Raw genomic sequence first — 22190 nt, 5'->3', positions numbered from 1 at the left:
TGCATGGATAGATACAGACATGGGCACTCACAGATACACAGATTTAAATGAATGTATATCTTTTAATAATCTTCAATTTACTGTTTAAAACAGATGGAATAGCTGATCATTCTCCACGGCAAAATCTCACTTCACAAGTTTTGCTATCATAATAGGGAAAAATTACACAAAGTCAAGTAGCACACAATTAGTAAAACTGTAGGGAGAAAAACAAAGCCTTTTGATACAGAGGAATTCTAATCCTAATCAGTCTGAAATTTCTGTGCTTTTGTAGTGCTTAATATCCTCAATCATAAAAGAAATCAAACTTATTCTAGTCAAGGTATAGCATTCTGTGAAATGCTAAAATATACAAATTAATGTCAACTGTTGTACAAGTTGATGATAATCACCAAAGCAAAATAGATTGCTTTGATATTATTTGATAGTGTATCTTGTGTTTCGGTGGTGTTTGAACATGCTAACTTTAAAGCCAGCCCAACAATTGAAAAAAACAAATATACATGACAGGAGGAGCGCTGGCAAAAAAATTAGTTGCTCTGTTCAATTAACCTGCATATCTTCAGCTCTAACATAGTTCTATAATGCCAGATGCTGCGTTACTCCACTCTAAAATCAAAAAGCATCATGAGACGTTCTTGAAACCACTTCCAGCTCCAGAGATTTTGCCATCTGAAGCAATGTCCATGAATTTCCCAAGGTATGGGTGACTGCCAGACTGAGAAGTCAAAGCTTACCTGTGAAAACTAACTTGCAGCCATGCAGCCTTTGAATATAACTCTAAATAGGGATTGTTCCAAAGTTGCCCTCTGACCTCCACAGCAAAATGAGGAATTGAATTTGATACTATCTTGTCCCAATTCACTATTCGACAATGTTGCCAGAATTCACAAACAGAATAATGAATAAACATAAATTAAGCCTAAACTTTACCAATGAAAGAGTAACTAACTAACTCAGTTAAAATATAAAAATGTTTATGTTTGGTTTATGTAAATTTCTAATGTCAGTCAATTTGGAAGTGCTATTTAGATAGTATTAGATGTTTTAATCTCTATCGCATAATTTTAACTCCTCTCTATTTAAGTGAAAATTAGTTAATTCCCATTATGTTATATAATTTCTTAATTGTCTTGCTGCTGCTGGGGTGTCAGTCCACTCCCACCCATTTCGGCTAATTCTGAGGGTCTAGAGAAGGTACTGGAGCTTTCGCTTGTGCAGCTTCAATGACATTTGGCTCGGGTGCCATTTCCTGGTGTCAGTTTACCTAGAGGTCTGAAAGTATGCTGAAGTCTCGGCTTCCACAGCCTCAATTATTTGCCTCAGGAATGGCTTTTTTTAGCCTTACATTTCTGGCCAGCTTCAAGTGCCTCGATCTCAAAGGGCTGGCCCTAATCGGCACCACCAGCAATTTTTGCCTCGCTCAATAGTGGCAGCCATTTTGAACTCTTTTGCATAAATCACAGTTGCAGTGGCCATTTTGTGCCCTCCTCTCGTCAGAGCTCTGTTGCATTGGCCCTTTTGTGTCTCCTCGAATATATTTTGTTTTCAATACCACCATGGGGCCTGAAATAAGATGGCACAGAGAAATCCCTCTCACAAACTGCAGGCAAGTGGCAGCATAAGAACAATCGCCCCACCCCAGAGGAGGATTCCCACTACTTCCAGCTATCTAGGGGAAATCTCCACACAAAAACCTCACAGCTCCAAGTCCACAGATCAGGTAGAGCACTGCAGGGACAAAGTCCTGAAGAAGATTTGCAATAGGACTACAGATCAGGCTTCCATGGACAGGGGTCTTCTTTCTAGGGGTTCTGAGGCTGACCAGGTGGCCTCTTGCACATATTCAGACCTTCTTTCTCTGGACAATCAAGCTCTATATCAGGGCTCTGCAGACCCTTGGATTTCAGCCAGCCTCTCCAGGTCCCCCATTTCTCTGGCCCTGGAGGCTCCCTTCGATCCTGGGGTCTAGATAGTTCACTCCTTGTCAGGGGCTCCAGACTTTCCACACAGATCTCTTTAGACCTGACCAATTTGCAGACCCTAAAGGCAGCAGCAGTACAGCAGGGTCTAGTCACATGTCTCCAATCTTTGGGCTCTTCTGCTTGGCTCCCTGCTCTGACTTGACGACTATGGTTGTCATTATAGCCTTGATTGCTATTCCAGGGAATCAGATCTTGATGATCAGGAGACCATGCTTGACTTTGATGGTGAGAACTTTATCTTCTTGGAGTATGAGGACATGCTACAGGAACAGCAGCCCTCCTTGGCTCTCTTTCCCTTGGCACTTTTCAAGTCCCTACTTTAAAGGCCCAGTCTGCTGCGGGTTTGGACTGCCCGTCAATCTCTGCCATGGACTCATCATTCTCACACATCGACCTGCTGTTTTCTGACTTCACACCAGAGGTGGACTTCATTCCAGCACCACAACTTTTCTTGGACAACATCCAAAGACAGTGGAAGTCCCCATCATTGGGCCCTATGGCTTCCTCACTTGACCGCAAGCACTTTAATGTCGCTCCGGAGTTAGCTTCGCTTCTCAACGTCCCTTTGGTTGACATTCCAGTACTTGCCCTTCATACTACCACAGCTATGCGTGGCGAATCAGAGGAGTTGCTCAGGCCTAAAGACAAAAGAACTGAGCAAGCCCTTATCAAGGCCCATCAGGCGGCTGCATGGGCAATCCAGGCATCTTCTTTGGCTTCCTTTTTTGCTCACTCTTTCTTAATTTGGTTGAGACTGATACAAGAGCAAATTCCAATGTCCAGCCTGTGAGCTGAGCAAGATTTAATAAAGTCTTTGCTGCCTCCTGGTTTGCAGCAGATGCCTCTCTCCATGCATCCCGTTTCACCTCTAAGGCCATGGCCACAGCAGTCATTGTGAGGTGCATGCAATAGGTTCAACAGTGGCTGGTCGACACTTGCCACAAGTGGCAGCTAGCATCAGTTCCTTTCCAGGGACAGATTCTCTTTGGGGAGACTCTTGACCTCATTGTAATCAAGACTCGGGAGAAAAGAAAATTTTTACCATCCTTATCCAGACGGGACAACACCCGTAGGCTCATTGAAGGGCTGCAAAAAATGTTACTGCCACACTGTGGAAGATACCAGTGAACAGGTCATCGCTCAGTCAGGGGAAATTGGTATACCCGGATCCCAATGGTACCAACTAACCACCTGGCAGTTGAGTGGCGCACTCTGAGGTAGCAGGATTATGTCATTCTCACCATCCAGGTGTCTCGTCAGCCCTTTATGCTGCGATGTGGAAATCTTTCTGCTCCTGATGTCCATCGGAGGGTTTTTTGCCCACACACATTCCCTCTTCCAAATTCTTTCAGCGGTTGGCCATGTGTCTCTCCCTAACACTCTTTGCTGCAGGGTGGCAGCCCTATCCTTTGTCTTCTCATCTGACTATGTGGATTCTGTGGCACAATTTCTTACAGTTCGCCAGTTTTTGCGGGTGGCTTCCAACCTTTGTCCTCCAGTTATCTACCACTACTTGACCTGGGTGTTGCAGTCTCTATCAGGGCCTTCTCACAAGTTGCTTGGATTAACTATCTCAGTTATCTCTCCTACAAGGTTGCCTTCCTAGTGGTGATCATGTCAGCTTGCAGGATCTCCAAGCTCTCTGCGCTTTCCATCCAGAAGGACATATATCTTTTATTGGGACCATTTTGTTGTTAGGTTAGATCCTTGTTTATTCCAAAGGTTAATTCCATCTTTCATAGGGTTCAGGAGCTGGTCCTGCCCAATTTTTGCTTGAACCTGTCTCATCCTTCGGAGAGACTTTGGCACACAATGGACGTCCATAGGTCCCTATGCATATACATTGATAGGACATGCCTGTTCTGCAAGACTGAAGCACTTCTGGTGGCCTTCTTGCCTCATTTATTGGGTCAGAAAGTGTTCTCCATGACTATTGACTGTTGGATTCACAGGACTATTGCTAAGGCATACGAACTCTCGGCTCTGCTGTGGCCATTGAGGATCATGGCCCATTCCACATGTAGCACAGCAACATCAGCAGCCTGGGCGACCCAAGCGCCCCTGGCAGATATTTGTTGAGCAGCAACTTGAATTTCTCCTCTGTTCCTCTGCCATTAAAAGATTGACGAGTCTGCATTGGCAGACACGGCCTTTGGCTGTAGGGTCCTACAAAGAGCCCACAAGGAGTCTCACTGAATCGGACCTGGACTTGGTCCATCCTAGGGACTTTGGGGCTTTAGTAGGTCCCATCCTGAATGATGGATCCACTCATGATGGAGAAGTGGTGTTGGTCTTACCTGATATGCCTCTTCTCATCAGTTGAAGCTATTATTCAGTCCTGCCCTTGACGGGTCCGTTCCTACATATTCCTACAGTCCATTTTCTTGGACTGGCATTATTGCCATGTTCCTCTGATGGCTATTGTAATTTCCTTGGACTGACTTTTTGCTTGCCAGCATCTGCCCCTTTTTGGGGTCTTAGGAAGGAAAAACCTAATATATTTAATTGTACCTGTTGTTAGCCACATCGAGTCTGTTTCTTCAATCTCATCGAAGCTGGATCCTAGGAGGGCATATCCAGCAAAAAGTAACAGACTCGGTCAACCCATTCTGAATGATGGCTTCACCTGACGAGAAGGTGCATTTCAGGTAAGTCCAACACCCCTTTCATTAAAATCAGGGAATTGAAGTTGAATCTAGAATTAGTCTTACTTGGATCAGGCCCATAAAAATCAATGAAACGTATTCATAAGTAATTGGTGTGTCACTCTGAAAGATAGGAGACTCATTGAACATGAGGAAATATAAATGTTCTAGAATATTTAAAATGCACTTTATAGAGACATATCCTGATTTAAAATTCTCACCTAGCTTTACAGTATATGCATATATATGTATAAAGAAAATCTTTATATATAATATATTAGAATATCTGTGCAATAGTTGCAGTATCTGTTTGAACTTTTAAACATGTATATATAAAATCCTGGTGCCAAGTTCATGTAAGATTTATTGTGAACCCTATTAATTTCTGTGTAGAATCATGATCTAAAATCATATACCTGTATTTACAATTCTGCCTGTTCCATTCTGAATTATTTAATGCACATAGTATTGCTGAATGGAAACATGTCACTTCTTTTTTTTCCTTAGATATTCCAACATCTAATTATTTCATTTGATAGCATGCTCTCAAATACCTGGTATTTACATTTTGTTATACTTACATATGTACATACATGTCCTCATAACAAAATAGAAATATAGAAATAGAAAATAGAAATAAGTATAATACTAATAAAATCAAGAGAACAACTATAGTAAAATCACTAATAATAATGAATGCAGCATATGAAATGAAGAACTCTGAACAAGACGTGTGTGTTTTAAAAATATTTTAAAAACATGGTATTAAAGTGTTTGTGTCTGTGTGTTTGTATGTGTCTCACCTGGTGGATGATGTGTTAATTATGAAGCAATTAAGAAGAAAGGGATAATCTATAAGTATAAATCAAATTAAGTGCAAAAAATACATAAAAATATCTACTCTGCACATAGTTACATTAAAATATAAATTAGAAAGTAATAAACTTTGAATTTTAAAAAATGATTATTTAGCAAGATTTCTTTTAAAAATGGAAATTTTAGCCATGGTACAAAAATGTATCATTTGGTCAAAGGTTTCTTGAGAAACATGTGAATGAATACCGATGCAAAAATAGAGATATATATTCTTTGGTGGGAATGATTGATTTCCTTCAGTGGAGCCATGTTTAAACCAAAGATTCTGTGGGAATAGGTCAGAGGAAGGACTATAATTCCTTTCTTCCATCCATCCACGCACCATCAATTCATCCATCCCTACTTATCTAATCTGTTTTTAGACAGGCAGTGAGAATTTTGGATGCATAATTCTATTTAAACATTATGTATCCTAAAAGTTTGCTAAATAATCCCCAGTAGTCTTTGCTATTTAACTTAATTGCAGAATTTGTAGTAAAAATGCCATCAAAGCTGATATTTTTAAAATGCTCTCTCTATTTCAAAGAAGTGAGGCACTTAGTGCACTCTATCTGTGATGCTATTTTCCCCATGGGTTTTGAAAATGACCTTCTTGTAAGCATCAAGGACTGTAACTTTTTAGATAAAAAATACTTGTTCTTGTTTTAAGTCAATGCCAGGTTTATTCCCCTATAGTCCACAGTTTTCAAAAGCAGAAGAAAAAGTAATCCAGAAATTTTCTTTAAAAAAAAAAACACACTACTGTTTCCAGAATGAAGTTACTCTGTCAGCTTGCCTTGGGCTTTAGGTGGAGAAGAAGAGATTAAAGAGTCAGTATTCCTTTTCATGTTTCCTCTGCCAGTTTTGTGAATGTAAAAAGAGAAACGATACTAACAGCTAAGTGTTCAACTGTGGTACTAAATGCAGATCTCTCTCTCTCTCTCTCTCTCTCTCTCTCTCTCCCTCCCTCCCTCCCTCCCTCCCTCCCTCCCTCCCTTTCTTTTTAATTAATAGTACTTTCATATTAAGACAGCCTGGGAGTCACTGTGGCTCATCCTTATTTTTGTGAAAGCTATAAATACTGCATCCCTACTTTTTTCCCCCTAGTGTAATGAGGGATTTTGTAAGCCACTGTTTATGTGATACCTTAAATCAACAGATCTATTTTTTTCATGTTTACTATCTACTGAACCAAAATGTGCAATATGCTCAGTTTCAAAGTCATTTGTAACCTAGAGAAACATTGTATTGTATGGAATGCTTCTTTTTTTTTTAAAAAAAAAAGACAATTTGTCACAAGATTTTTTCATCTCCTCTTCAAACTGAATTAAATTACTTTCTTCTTATAAAACACAACTCGCTGTTTAGATGTTTTTCTTTGATTTTTAAGAACAGCTTTACCAGGGGGGTAATGTTTTTTTCCCTCAAAAAACACAAATCTTGAAACTTGTACTGATCCATTTTATTTTATTCAAAGAACTTCTACATTTCCCTTTCTATTAGCTCTCTAAACAAAATCAAGAATAGAATTAGATTTTCCTTTTGGAAATGGTATACAATGTACAACAACCTATTGAATATGTTTTGTACTATTGTTATAATCGTATCCTATAATCGTATCTTATTACTGTGTAGCCTAACTATGGGCCAAACAATAGTAGAACTATAAAAAGGATTCATCTAAAAAAAATCTAGCTGTTTGCTTTTAGAAATTGCAAGGTATAGATAATGTAAAAGGTTATTTGCAAAGATATTTTACTTTGGCAGAATGGGTTCAGTGTAAAATCAGATTGGTTACCCCAGTCTCTAAAGGAATCTTCCCCAATCTATTCACTTCCATAAGTGTTTCACTAAACTCGCATAATTCCCAGTCAGCTTTTTTATCTTTAATTACAGCACTAATGTGACTTCCTGTGTGATGTTGGTTGACCTGTGTTCACAATTCATCATACCACTTTGAAAAATTGCCATTAGAGAGAGATTTCCTTCCCTAAAACTTATTTTCCATAAGTGTTAAGGTAGAATAAAAAGCCAAAATGTTCTTTTATAATTATATTAACCAAGGTGAAGCAAAATAATTTACAACCACCAAATTGCATTCTTTCATTTGCTTTATTTTCAAAAAGTACATTACTGAAGGAAGAGGTTATTAGGCCTTTAAGAATCCTAAAAAAGAATATTTAATTCATGCAGTTTTGCTATTATTGCATGGACCTTTTGCCTTCTTCAGATCTCTTACCAATGCCTTTTAGAATTGGTTAACCCTGACAGGGTACTTATTTTAATATTTCCTCTGTTTCTTTTTCTTAAAACTGTATTTTAAAAAAAAAATGCAGGAGAATCAATTATTTATAATATAATTCTAAGTATGCCTTGCCTTAACCCAAAAAGATGGCAACTATAAATTTAAATGTAGAAATATTAAGTTTATTGAAAGAAATATATTTCTCAATTCCTCCATCTTCATTTTTTCCTCAGAAATGCAGGCAGTCAGCTAATCTATTAGGAACAGATTATTATAATAAAATCCTTTATTGTTAAACTTTTTAAATAAATTTATAAACTGAGGTGTTATAATAGAGTAAAACTTTATAGAAATATTCCTCTTTTGCTTTTCCTTATTCTCAAGCTAATTATAAATTCAAAAATATTTGCATAAACCTGAAGTCTCAACACCATAGTTGTTTGATGGAAAAGTCCATATTTTCCATCAGTTTAGCATTGAATTATATCTGAAATATGAATACACAAAAGCAGAGATCCATTTTGATTAATACATCAATCTGATCAACTTTACCTTGTTTACAAAACACTATAACCCAAATTTCAAATGTCTGCCACTTCTACCCAAAAAAAAAAAGATCTGACTGAATTTTCAAAGCTTTCAATCTTTCAGTCAATTTATTGCAATGTCAGAACATTGTAGTAAAAATAGAATGTCTATCTGTCTTTCTCTTCCATACATATGCATATGGAAAATAAGTAATCCTTATTAATAAATGTGGTATGCCATAAATGCTGAATGCCAAAGAAGGGCAGGAGAAAAACATGGGATCAATACCTGAAATTTCTAAGATAAGCTTGTTTTTAAACAGGATAAAATGGCTACCCTCAACAACTTCAAACAAGTCCAAAGAATGGCCCTTCTACAAGCATATTAAGGAAATCTGCTTGAGGTACCAAAGTGAAAACGTTGGCCCTTGAAAAGAATTGCCAGATGAGAAGATAAGACTTTAAATAACAAAATATTTTAGGCCTCCAGTGAACCCTAAATCCTGCCATACTATTTAGATAACATAGAATAGGTAGAAACTTCCCCTAGCAAAACAACTATTAGTCAAAGTTAAACAGGAGCCAGTGGTCTCCACCTTATTTTTCTTTAGCCTCAAAATGGGTAAAGCTACTAGTCTCAGTGAAGAAATACTGTCAATTAGTAGTGCATCCTCTGAGCCGATTATCCTTCTGCTTGCAACAGAATACTTTATTCCATCAGACTTTAAGCAAAATTTTGGGCTTAGATAACCTAGAACTTTGTTGCTTTCGATCCCACCTAAATATAGTTCATTTACCACAATGTCCCACCGGTCAATGATTTCTTCAGCTTCAATCCGCAACATGAGCACACAATCAATTCAGACTTAATGTAAACCATTCCAAACTTGACTGCAGAAGCCTGGAATGCACTACCTGACTCTGTGGTTTCTTCCCCAAACGCCAAAAACTTTAACCTTGGACTATCTACAGTCAATCTCATCCCATTCCTATAATGTCTGTAAGGGGTGTTCATAAGTGCACCATTGTGCCTTCTGTCCCTGTCCTACTGTTCCATTTGCCTATTTTACCTGTACCTACTTTGCTAATGTTTATGTTTATACCAATATCTACTATCTTGTACATGTGTGACAAAATAAATACATACATATCAGGGGTCAGCTACGAGACGGAACGCTAAATTGCGTTCACCGCCACGGCTCGTAAGTTCTTGCGGGACCGGCACGATTTTGCTGCTGCACCTGTGGAGATAGCAAAATCACGCATGGAGCCACAGGTAAAACCTCGCCGAAACACGGGCGCAATTTTGCTACCTCCACAGGTGCAGCAGCAAAATCGCTCTGGTCCCGTAAGAACTTACGAGCCACGTCGGCGAGTACAATTTAGCATTCCGGCTCGTAATCCATCGCTGATACATATTTACATACGTACGTACGTACGTACATACATACATACATACATACATACATACATACATGTTTGAGTCCAACATAAATCCTGAGAGTGGCTTTGCAGCCTGGCCCTGAAATTAGTAGGTTGGGTTGCTAGAAGGGTTGATTCACTGCCATTGTAGTTACACAGTGTGTCACACTGTCTCTGGATAAATAGAACAGCAGCTAAAGTTTTAGCTGTCCCCTGAACGAACTCTTTTGAGCTAAGCCTAAGAACTTTTGCAGCCTTTCAGCTTAAGATGTGCATCTTGAACAGCAGAGATAGCTATGGCAAAGCTTCACAGAGACAACAGAGAAAGTATGTAGATATAAAAAGGAAAGACAGAAAAAAAACCTATCCTGCACTTTTGCATTTGCATCTGTGACCCTTTTACAAAGAGAAGAAAAGGTTTTCTAGATTGTGATGCTAATATGGATTTAGACTTGTATCTTCTCAGGTACCTTAAGGCTTTAAGCTTTAGATGGCATTATATATACTGAAGGTACAGCCAAAATGTAAAGATAAAGTCTAACTTTTCAGTTGAAAGTTTAACAGTATTAACCATAGTTTTTTCTGTCTTCTAAGTGACTTCTTTTCTTCTATTTTCCCCACCTCCCCCCCCAAAAAAAATCAAAATGTACTTCATGAAGCTATTGTATATGAAGCACTTATTAGCCATAATTAAATGGACAATATGAATTTACTACGTCTTTAGGACTCTGGCTTGTTCTGGTTTAGAGCAAGATGATTAATGCAAATACATATTACTTGAGATAACCATTTAGCAGCTAATTTAGCCAAATTTATTACAGCAGTTAGAGGTTTTTCATTTTAACAGACGGAGACAAGGACATGCCAAAAGCAGAGATGTATGTGAATGCACACTGCCCTCTAGCGCACAAGATTTACAGGATGGAGAACAACTATATCCCAGAAGAAAAAATGCTAGCTGGAATAATAAGAATACTGCGCACATTGTCTGTATTTCTGCCAAAGACACATTGCTTCCTTATTTCAGCATATCTGCTACTGTACGAGAGTTTTAAATTAGCTAAAACTCCATTACAATATTTGGCTTGGAAATACTGGCTTGAAACAAATTTTAACATCCTTTTACGAAACATCTTTTAAGCAGAATTTCACAGAACTTACACATTTTGCTTGTTCTTCCATTTCTGGTTCTATTTCAACATTAAACATAAAGCTAAGAACTCTTGCTTTAACATGCTTGATTCTACAACTCCCTTAGGCCACAGTTTCCTCTGCAGTTCATTGGTTGATTTATTTTGCTCTGGTATTAAGCCAAGTCTCTGCAGACATTCCTCCTATGACCACTGGAGATTTGGTTCATCTGAAGACTGTAAATTCTGTTTGACAAGATCAAAAGAAACAGATGTGTAAGTTCAGTAGTTGATATCACCTGCAATGAAGAGAAATGATCAAAGAACTAGGGTACCGTATCTTCCCAAACCTTTCAAATAGCCAGAGTCTCGGGGAGGTTTACTACCTAGCAGCTATGAATAAATCACATAGAAATTTAACACGTGTGTGATATACACACACACACATGAATGAATGAATGAAACAGAGAGAATTGTTCACAGATTTGGTACTTCATGAGCCAAATCAAATTCTGCTTCTGATTGCTTTTCCCTTGCTTAGTCGAGCTGCCAACAGCAGATTAAAATCAAGACTACAAATCAAGGCACTGCCTTCAACTCTTCCAGGCCTCCCAGAAATGATTTAATTGTTCTTATAATTGTGTTTCTCTGAAACGTAGGGGACAAAAATCCTCCCATTTCTTTGTACTGGTGTGGTGTGTGCTTTAATGCAGAGCAATTGTGTAGAAGTGCAATGCCACTGATTTTCCTTTTGCCTTTTGTTTCTTCCATTCAGTGCTGAACAAGGGTCAGTGTGTTACAAAATACTACCGCTGGATGCAGAAAAGTGGGGGCTATATTTGGATACAGTCTAGTGCCACTATCGCTATTAATACCAAGAATGCAAATGAGAAGAACGTCATCTGGGTTAATTACCTACTGAGGTATATCTTTTTGCCACTTCAGTTATTGGCATTTTTGTTGTGACTACAGGAAACATATTGAAGGGATAGTGTGTAACAACAAATGCAAGGAATTCAACGTGAGTCTGCTTATAATTAATGTGTACTAATGAATAATAGCAGAATGATCATGGGATAGATTGCCAGTCTGAATTCTCCTAAATCCAGGTAAAGCTTTAGCTTAATCAGGGTTGATTCATAGCCCACCTTTGTTAGGTTGATACAACGGACAGGGGCTTCTTTAAAAAGGCATGAGATAATGTTCCTATGTGCTAGGAAGCCAATGACCTTATTGTTTCAGAAACTCTGTTTATTGCAATTTTTATGGTAAAACTCTTAAATACACTGCCCTTTGTTTTCCAGATATATTAGATGTTGATTAAATGCCAAATGTTTTAGCTCTCTGAATTGTATACAGGAAAATATTAGATGTACTGTTCCTTGAGAAATATAGCATTAAGACCTTTTTGAACTTAGATCTTGGTAAATGCATATTGTGACGAATAGAGATGGATTATTCTCATTTTATGTGGATACTTTATGGAAAGGCCTGGATTTTTTTCTGTTATGTGAATAATGGAAATAAAAAGAGCATATTATAGGATAGGATAAGAATGGGATATAATAGTTTAATTTAATTTAATTTATTGTATTGTATTTCTGTGCCGCCCAACTCCTGAAGGATTCTGGACGGCTTACAACAGGATATAGAAAATACATTTTAAAACATCATAAAAGATTAAAAACAATTTTAAAAAATCACATACATACATACATACATACATACATACATATCATTCAGGCCAGACCTCGCAAACTGCAAGATCAATGGCTCCAAGCCTGCCATAAAAACCAGGTTTTCAATGCTTTCCAGAAGGTCAATAGGGTGGAGGCAGTCTGGATCTCATTGGGTAGTTGATTCCAGAGAGCTGGGCAGCCACAGAGAAGGCCCTTCTTCACATGCCTGCCAGCTGACACTATTTATTTGATGGGACCTGGAGAAGACTAACTCTATGTGATCTTACTGGTCGCTGGGAACTGTGAGGTAGAAGGAGGTCTGGAAGATAACCTGGCCCTGAGCATTTAAAGGTAATAATCAATACCTTGAATTGAGCCCGGAGACCAATAGGGAGCCAGTGCAGCTGGTGGAGGATTGATGTAATGTGAGTGCACCTAGGTGCATCTGCAACCACTTGCGCAGCTGCATTCTAGGCCAATTGTAATGTCCAAACAATCTTCAGGGGTAAGTCCCATGTAGAGTATGTTGCAATAATCCAAATATGAGGTGATAAGGGTGTGAGTGACTGTGAGGAGAGCCTCCTGATCCAAGTAGGGTTGCAATTGGTGCACCAGATGAACGAGTGCAAAGGTCCCCCTAGCATGTTAGATGTTGGTCTAATCTTAGCTGTGGGTCTAGAAGGACACCCAAATTGCAGACCTGTTCTAAGGGGGACAATCTCCCTCCCCCTGAGCCAAGGATGGACAATCAATACAGTCTTTATGAGGCAATATCCACAGCCACTCGGTCTTGCCTGGGTTGTCTGAGCTTGTTGACACCCATCCAGACCCTCACAGCTTCCAGGCACTGGCACATCACATCCACTGCTTCATTGAACTGATGTGGGGTGGATATATACAACTGGGTATCATCAGCATATTGCGGATGACCTCACCCAGTAGTTTCATGTAGATATTAAATAGGAGGGGAGAGAGTTTACGTTTAGGTTTATTGGATTTATATGCTGCCCCTCTCTGAGGACTCCGAGAGGACCGAGCCCTGAGGCACCCTGCAAACAAGGGGGCTAGGGGTCAACCTTTGTCCTCCTGCCAACACTAATTGTGAACGACCAGAGAGATAGGAGGAAAACCACCGCAGCTCAGCGCCTCCCAACCTCAGCTCCCATATTCATCCTATAAGGATACCATGGTCAATGGTATCAAAAGCCGCTGAGACAATACAATACAATACAATACAATACAATACAATTCTTTATTGGCCAAGTGTGATTAGACACACAAGGAATTTGTCTTTCGTGCATATACTCTTAGTGTACCTTAAAAGTCTGAGGAGAGGGGCGGCATACAAATCTAAATAATAAATAAAATAAATAAATAAATAAAAAATACATTCATCCAAAATCATAAGAAACAACACAATGATAGTCAGAGTATCGCTTAAATACCTCTAAATAATAAGAGGTATTTAAGTTTAATAAATGTGTTTATGTAAAGAAAATGGGAAATATTGTGCACTATCAATCCTAAGCCTGTGTCCTCAGAATTCTTGTTGATTTAAGTAAGTCTTATTCCTATTAAACGGGGCTAAAACATGTGGGAGCTTACAAGCAATTGTTGGGGGGTGGGAAAATGGGCCATGTGATTCCCCCCACCTTTTTTTTTTTTTTACTCTTTCCTCTTGCAAAGGCTGAGTCCTTATGTCAGGAGTGAATTCAGAAAGAATTCACATTTCCTTTATTCCCAGAGAAAGGACTGTAAACCCTCTTTTCCCTCACTGTGATTTCATTGAAGATAAAGAAGGAATCAGATTTTACTTAGTGCCCCAAGCACTTGTTGGAAGAGAATTGAACATAGCAAGAAGCATTCTGCTTTTGAGCCCAATTCTTTCCTGCCATTATGATAAATGAAAATCAGAGTTGAAACAGTTTCCCAGTAATTAAAGACTAACACATAAAGGCCACCAGCTTGTGGAACCCACCTACATATTACACGTCTCCAGAGAATTTGCAGATAACATAGCAGCATCCTGTCTCCTCTCCTCCATGGATCAACCTCAGATACAAGTTGCAAATTATAAAGTTGTATGCCAATAAAAACAAGAGGGACTTGTAAAAGCAGCCCACTACTCTCTCAAACCATCCTCCTGGATATGTAATGGTTTTTTGGGGGGGTTGGGGGGTTATCTTGTTACATATACTTGGTTCATGTTTTCATGCTTGCTTGTAGAGAAGTATTACCAGACTGGTATTAATAGAAATACAGAATAACAGAGTTGGAAGGGACCTATATATCATGACACATTTTGTGTAAATAACAATTCCTCTGTGAGTTATGCAAAATAAATGATGAGGTCATCATATACTGAAGATGTTAAAAAACAATTCATTCATAAGATAGAAATAGCAGAAAACAAGGCTTATGTATTTGTTGGTTACTCAACAAAGCGTTGTTATTTTGACAGATAATACCAGAACAAAAATGACATATTTTTAAAAAGTAATATTAATGAAAATTCCCCAAAGCTTCAAGAGTGAAGAACCAAGATATATAATTACTGTTGCTGTGCTTAGGTGTACACATAAGGGTTATTTTTAATAGTGATAAACCAAGATAAAAAATCTCTAAGTAAAACGCACAAACAAAAACCTCAAAAACTGTATTACATTTCATCACATGGCTATATTTGATTAATGTTAGCAATTTATTGTTTTATATTGTTTTTTATTACTTAGTTGCCAAGAAAGGTATGGGATGGAGAGAGGGAGTGGGAATGCCTTTCTATGCTTCCTATTGTTTCAGGCATGCAAAAGAATTTTGGAAAAATGGAGGAATTATCATACTCCAAATTATCATGTATGTGTACATGGGCTGTCTATTCTCTTTTAGCGATCCAGAATATAAGGACACTCCAATGGATATTGCACAACTTCCACACTTGCCAGAAAAAACCTCTGAATCCTCCGAGACCTCTGATTCTGAATCAGATTCAAAGGATAACTCGGGTACGTAAATGCTCATCTTGTATGTAACCTTTTGGCATCACAGAAGCTTGGTTCTTCTTGGTTTATTTTTAAATTTATTCATACCATTACAGCCAACGTAGAAACTGCAATTATAAGTAGAGCTTATAAATTCTCATAAAAACTGGTAAGAAGCACTGAGCTGGTTTGGGGCTGTTGCACTCTGAGAAAATCAAGGCGTATTCTTACATCTATCACTGTTGGCTGGAGGTCCAGATGACCTCATCGTTTAAGAGCAGCTACTGTCATCTCAGATTCATACAGCAGCTCTGACGCTATTTGCATAGCAAGAGCCCAGCATATGTGCTCTGTTAATCTCTTGGCTGGATTACTGCAGAGCATTTTATGGGAGGATGTCTTTGAAGATGGTTCAGAATATTTAGTTAGTTTAAAGCAAAGCTGCAGCTCTAGGACTGGCAAATAATATGATGCTAATGTTTTGTCATCTGCAGAAACTATTCCAAGTCTTATTTGAAATATTAGCACTGCTTGGATGGTTTAGGTACGGGGTATCCCAAGGAACATCCTACTTCCTCTTGTGTTGAAATTGGGCAGGTGTTTACGAAGAAGGAGCCTTCTTACCTGTAACATTTCACTTATAAAAGACTTTTTCTGTGAAGGCATGTCTTGCATCCACAGGGCAATATTATTGTTTCCAGAGCAAGACCTTTCTTTTCTCTAGGCCCTTTTAATTTTAACTGTCTGCCCTGAACTGGAATAATGGCTTTTATATGGATGATAATCTTTCTGGTGCTATTCATGCATGACATTTTATTCTTTATGTATAGTTTTTCTAATTGTATACATATTTAGCAGCCTGTCCACAGAACTGTCATTACTGGAGAAATAACAACAACAAAAGTCTTAGTTTGAGAATGTATGTTGTTGTTGTTGTTTTCATTTTTTGAACAGCAGAATCTCGAACTGGAGGGAATTAAATGACAGACAAATGCTGCTCAAATCATACTTGGCAAAACATTTTGAACCTAAAAGAAAATGCCTTTGCCAGCAATATTGCTAGTAATGATATTTCACCAGCCTCCAGGAGTCTAAGTGGGCTCTAAATCTTACATTCTTATTCCTAATGATGTTTTTCACTTTTCTTTCTACTCAGAGGACAATGAGAATTCAAAGTCGGATGAAAAAGGCAACCATTCAGAAAACAGCGAAGATCCCGAATCAGATAGGAAGAAGTCTGGCAATCAGTCAGATAATGAAATGAACTGTAACGATGATGGGAACAGCTCCAGCAACCAGGACAGCAGAGACAGTGACGACAGCTTTGAGAATTCTGACTTTGAGAATCAAAAGGCCCCTGAAGATAGCTTTGGCACTCTTGGTTCGATGCAGATTAAGGTGGAGCGCTATGTGGAAAGTGAGTCAGACTTGCGGTTACAGAACTGTGAGTCATTGACCTCGGACAGTGCCAAGGACTCAGACAGTGCAGGAGAAGTAAATGCCCAGTCTTCCAGCAAGCATCAGAAAAGGAAGAAGAGAAGGAAAAAGCAGAAAGGAGGCAGCGTGGCCAGGAGAAGGCTCTCAAGCACCTCAAGTCCGAATGGGCTTGACTCAGCATTGGTGGATCAGCCCCAGCTGCTCTCACCGCCAAACAGTGCCTCAGTGCTCAAAATCAAAACAGAGATATCAGAACCTATCAATTTTGATAACGATAGCAGTATTTGGAATTACCCACCCAACAGGGAAATCTCAAGGAATGAATCACCTTACAGTATGACCAAGCCCCCCAACTCAGAGCACTTCCCCTCCCCCCAAACCAGCAGTAGTTTACATGTCTCCATTCCAGACTCTGTTCTAACCCCGCCAGGGACTGAAAATCCTGCCAATCGCAAATCTCAGTTCAGCACCTCATCCAACTCCGCCTTGGCTCCTGTATCCTCTGACCCTTTGTCCCCACCTCTGTCAGCATCTCCACGGGACAAGCATCCGGGTGGCCCCAGCACTTCCAATTCTTTACTGTATACGGGGGATCTGGAAGCCCTACAGAGATTGCAAGCAGGCAATGTTGTCCTTCCTTTGGTTCACAGGGTAACTGGAACCCTTGCTGCCACCAGCACGGCTGCTCAGAGGGTCTATACCACTGGCACGATCCGGTATGCCCCAGCTGAAGTGACTTTAGCCATGCAGGGCAATCTCCTCCCCAACACTCACGCTGTTAACTTTGTGGACGTTAACAGTCCCGGTTTTGGCTTAGATCCTAAAACACCAATGGAAATGCTCTACCACCACGTCCACCGACTCAATATGTCAGGACCGTTTGGAAGTGCTGTGAGCGCAGCCAGCCTGACCCAAATGCCTGCAGGGAATGTGTTCACGACTGCCGAAGGACTGTTCTCGACTCTTCCGTTTCCTGTGTACAGCAACGGCATCCATGCCGCACAGACACTGGAACGGAAGGAGGATTGAAATATGACCACATACTGTGTTCAGTGTTAAATTCCGAGACATAGACTATGTTTTAATTTAGACCTTTAATCCTAGCACTTTGAATTTGAGCAGGTCAGCTTATTCTCTCCATATGATGCTCCCCATTTCATCCCCTTTCTCTTTAACTTGACTTATTCTTTAATGGGAAAGATCCGTTTAATTTTGGCCTTCAGAGAACTGAAGTCTCAGTGACCTGCCATTTTGTCTTCTTCCAAGATGTGTATTTTTTTTTCCTTTTGCATCTTTATTAAGATGCCTTTAATATGCGTATGCCTCTGCCATAGAATACTCAGTGTTGTGGTAAAGAGATTGTAAGAATGACAACCATTGGGTTTACTTTAAATTGATCTTGATATGATCAAGGTTAAAAGAAACAAGCATTAAACAATGTGCCCTGTTTGACTAAGTCAAATGAAAAGGGGGGTATTTGTTCCTAATTCCTTTAAAAAAAAATAGGGGATAGTATTTTAGAATTTTATGCAGAGTTTAATTCACTTTTTATGGTTAAGATTTTCTTACTTGCACATACAATAATTTGGGTTCTTAAAAAATTAATTTCTGGCCTGTGATTAGAATAATAAGATGGACTAAATGTTAACTACAGAAACATTAACTTAATTTCTAAAACCATGGTGCTATCATTTATTAATCTGTAATGTCTTCACACAATATGCAGCTTGTGGGCTGGGTTTTGCTTTTTTAAACGAATGTCTTCTGTGCTAGTCCATAGTCAGGTGCTGCAGTTTCCTTGGTTAGTTAAGACAAAAGCCCTCATTAACATTTGCTGCAGGACTTAATTTGTTTACCTCCAAACTAACAAGCCTCATATTAAATTTAAATGGATCTGGAAGACTTTTCTTTTGGAGAGTTGAGCGAATGTGCTAAAAAGAACAAGAAAATGCAGTGAAATTGACTCAAAGACCAGATTTTTTTTAAAGGTATATATTGTTTCTCTTTCTATTTTTTTACTCTCAGTAGAACTGAGGCTAATTTTACAACTTCCAAATAAGTGAATATGAATGAGTGAGTGAGCGAGTGAATGGATTTGTTTGTCTGTATGCATATATGGATATGTGTGTGTGTGTGTGTACTGTACACACACACACACACACACATATATATACATGTATGCCTAATGTTATAGAGGGAAGGTTGTATCTTTATTTTTATGTTTTGCTCATTGTTTTCTCTTTTGTAACACCCCTCCTCCTCCTTCTAGTGTTGAAGCCAATATGTTTTAACAAATGGGTTAATAAGCTTGAACCAGATAACTGCAACTAAAAAAACTGCACATTAAGTAAAAACAAAAGAAAAGAAGTCTATTTTGTCTTTGTTGCCAGAAATCAATGTAGTGTCAAACACTCCAAATGACTGTCAAGTATAAATTCTTCTTCCACTCCATCTTTGGCAGCTGTTTGTTAAGGCATCTAATAACAGATGTGAAAACTGTAATGTGTACAATGTGTAAGTGTCCTTGGCTGTCAGTCTCATTGCAGTTTCAATGTGTGTTACTATATGCAGTATATACTAAGCTAATGTAGTTGTTTTGTCCTTTGTCTTCTCTGTGCTTTATCTCTAGTCTGGAGTGGCAAAGTCCCATTCCTACAGTCCTAGTGAACCAGTGATTCTTGGGGGTTAGTGGTTTTTGTGTGGTGGCCTTCCACTGTCTGTATACCTTTTCATTTCTGCTGTTGCTTTGCTGGTGTGTATTTTCAGACTTTTCTCTCCCTCTGTTTACTTCCAACCTTCACCTTTCTTCCCAATTTCTTCTTCTAACTCTTTCTCTCTTTTTCCATTCTCAGAGATAAAAGACTCTTAACTAGCTCAAGGTAATGGAGCCATTTTTCCCCACAGAGGAGTTCTGGGTATGTCTTGCTCGTACAGTGTGCATCACACAATGCACTAAAGGACGATACTCAGACATATTAAATGAAGTGATGCCATATAGCCTCAGCTGTTAACATTTCCAGAGTCCCTTGTGCTCTAATTGTAAGTAGAGGGTGCATTTCTTTGGTGTTCTCCCAAGTTGGTTAATGGAATAATACAGAAAGAGATAGAAAATTATTGGAGTGCTCAACCAATGTGGTTCAAAAGCAAAGCTGAGCTTTGGGTTGTCAAATATATATTTTTGCATACTTGTGCAATGTATTGCTGATGTATTTTAGCTCAGCAGTTCCCTACATAGTGGATGACCCTTTGTGTTGAAATGAAGCCGAGAACAGTGGGGTTTGAATTGGAGAAGTAGAGATGAGAAAGAGTGGGATAGAGTGTTGCCCACAAAGGGCACTGAATGTCACAAAATTTGATAATGAGTTTGTAAAGGGTAAATTTGAAAGATTTTAGGTGGATTCCAAGGCCAAGAGAAGCTAATTTGGGATTCGCTTTGGAAGTTCTAGCTATTGAACAATCAAAGGAGTGCACCTATCGGCTACAAAGACAGCTAGACAGCTGTTGTTGCTTTATTTTATTTTATTTTTTCTAAATGTTTCTGTGTTGTGTCAAAATGATTTCTGGTGATTTAACCTAACAAATAATCACAGCTGCTGTCTAAATCCATAGTGTTTAAAATTACAAAATGGAAAAAAAAACCTTCATTACCTGTGAAAGACTGTGTCTGTGTTTTTAACTATTTCTTGTACAAATATATGAAATCTTTTATGAGGAGACTGGTGCCAAGTAGCTGAATAAAGGGGAAAGGGATTCTGTTCGTATAAATCTTAGCAGTGTTACCAACTCTACAATATATATAAAAAAAATTAAAATGTTTAAAAATGACAGCTATGGTACATTTATTTTGTGTTAACCTAACCGAATCTAACTTCTTGAGTGCCTGGCTTATTCGAAACATTTTTTTTTCATTGATCATTGATAATGCTGCAAATCAGAAATGTACATACTTCATTTACAGCAGGGTTCTTTTTATACTTTTGTAGATTCTCATACATGTCATACATGGTTGTCTTTATGTAACTTAATTTTTTTCATCCTGCAGGTGCCATTTTCATAATAAACTTCTCTTGGATTTGTTACTATCTGGCATCATTTCTTTTACATACGATCATCCTGATTAATTAATGCTGGTAGTATTTGTTTAAGCAGGGTACCTTGTTTGAAAGCTTTTAAAATCTAAAAAAAAAAGAGGATGTAACTAGATTATTTTTAAAGTTTATAAGCTTTTTCAAAGTGACCTACGTAGAAGCAGGCTAACAATGCTAATCCAAATACTACATTAAACGTGCCACAACTCATTATCATACTGAGCATTTTATGCACATTATCAAAGCTGAATAATAGGGCTGAAATGTTAACCATGGCAAAAAGGGTGAGTTCAGAGAGTAGCTTGTTCTGTGCTGATCACCAAAAATGCAGATTTATTCTTTCATATACAGTATCAATATGCTCAAATTCTTTGTCACTCATATTCTATTTAGGCATTTGATTTTATACCTCACCCTGCAAATTGGAAGACAAATACCTCATTAGCCAGGTTCCTAGCAAAGAAATGGAGAACAGAAGAGTTTGCCAGAACACAAAACTGTGACTTGACCTCAGAGTAAAAGCACACACAAAAATAGGGCTCAAAATCATACATATGTATTATCATTTAAAGTGAACAATTGATCGGAACTTCAACAAGATTCATGATTGTATCATAACATTTTTGGATGATAGTGAAACAGATTGAAATGGTAACATCAAGAGCTGCTACCGATATGTAGAATGTAAGATTTCAGTCCACATGAATTCCTAAACTTGAACATTGGTCGCTATCTAACAGCATGAAACTCAATGGCGAACAGAAAGATTCTACATTTAGGCAAGAAACACAACACAGAGTTACCGTGTATGTGGTGCCTTGTTCAACAGCAGTAACTGTGAAAGGGATCTTGGAGTCCTAGTGGACAATCACTTAAATATTAGCCAGCAGTGTGTTGCAGCCAACACAGTTCTAGGCTGCATAAACAGAGAGATAGAATCAAGATCACCTAAAGTGTTGATACTAGTTTTTAACGTCTTGGTAAGGCCACACTTGGAATACTACACCCAGTTTTGGGCACAATGATGTAAAAAGATGTTGAGACTCTAGAAAGAGTGCAGAGAAGAACAAAAAGGTGATTAGGGGACTGGAGGCTAAAACATATGAAGAACGGTTGCAGGAACTGGGCATGGCTAGTTTGATGAGAAGGACCAGTGGAGACATGATAGCAGTGTTCCAATATCTCAGGGTTTGCCACAA

At 38.6% G+C, this 22190-nt stretch overlaps 1 protein-coding gene across 3 annotated transcripts in view; it reads left to right on the top strand.

The window, feature by feature from the left end:
- NPAS3 (neuronal PAS domain protein 3) overlaps positions 1-20983 on the top strand; it is an 826368-nt gene extending 805385 nt beyond the window's left edge. For all 3 annotated transcript variants that reach the window (XM_070755787.1, XM_070755777.1, XM_070755797.1), the window contains 3 exons: positions 11585-11732; positions 15375-15490; positions 16623-20983. In XM_070755787.1, coding sequence (XP_070611888.1) covers positions 11585-11732; positions 15375-15490; positions 16623-17932 — 1574 coding nt within the window. In that variant the 3' untranslated portion in view covers positions 17933-20983. The remainder of the gene's footprint in view (positions 1-11584; positions 11733-15374; positions 15491-16622) is intronic.
- The last annotated feature ends 1207 nt before the right edge of the window (positions 20984-22190 follow it).

Source organism: Erythrolamprus reginae, chromosome 1, assembly GCF_031021105.1.
Source record: "Erythrolamprus reginae isolate rEryReg1 chromosome 1, rEryReg1.hap1, whole genome shotgun sequence".
NCBI classification, from domain to species: Eukaryota; Metazoa; Chordata; class Lepidosauria; order Squamata; family Dipsadidae; genus Erythrolamprus; species Erythrolamprus reginae.
The sequence above is the reverse complement of the archived record's forward strand: the minus strand, read 5'-3'. Positions and strand labels throughout refer to the sequence as shown.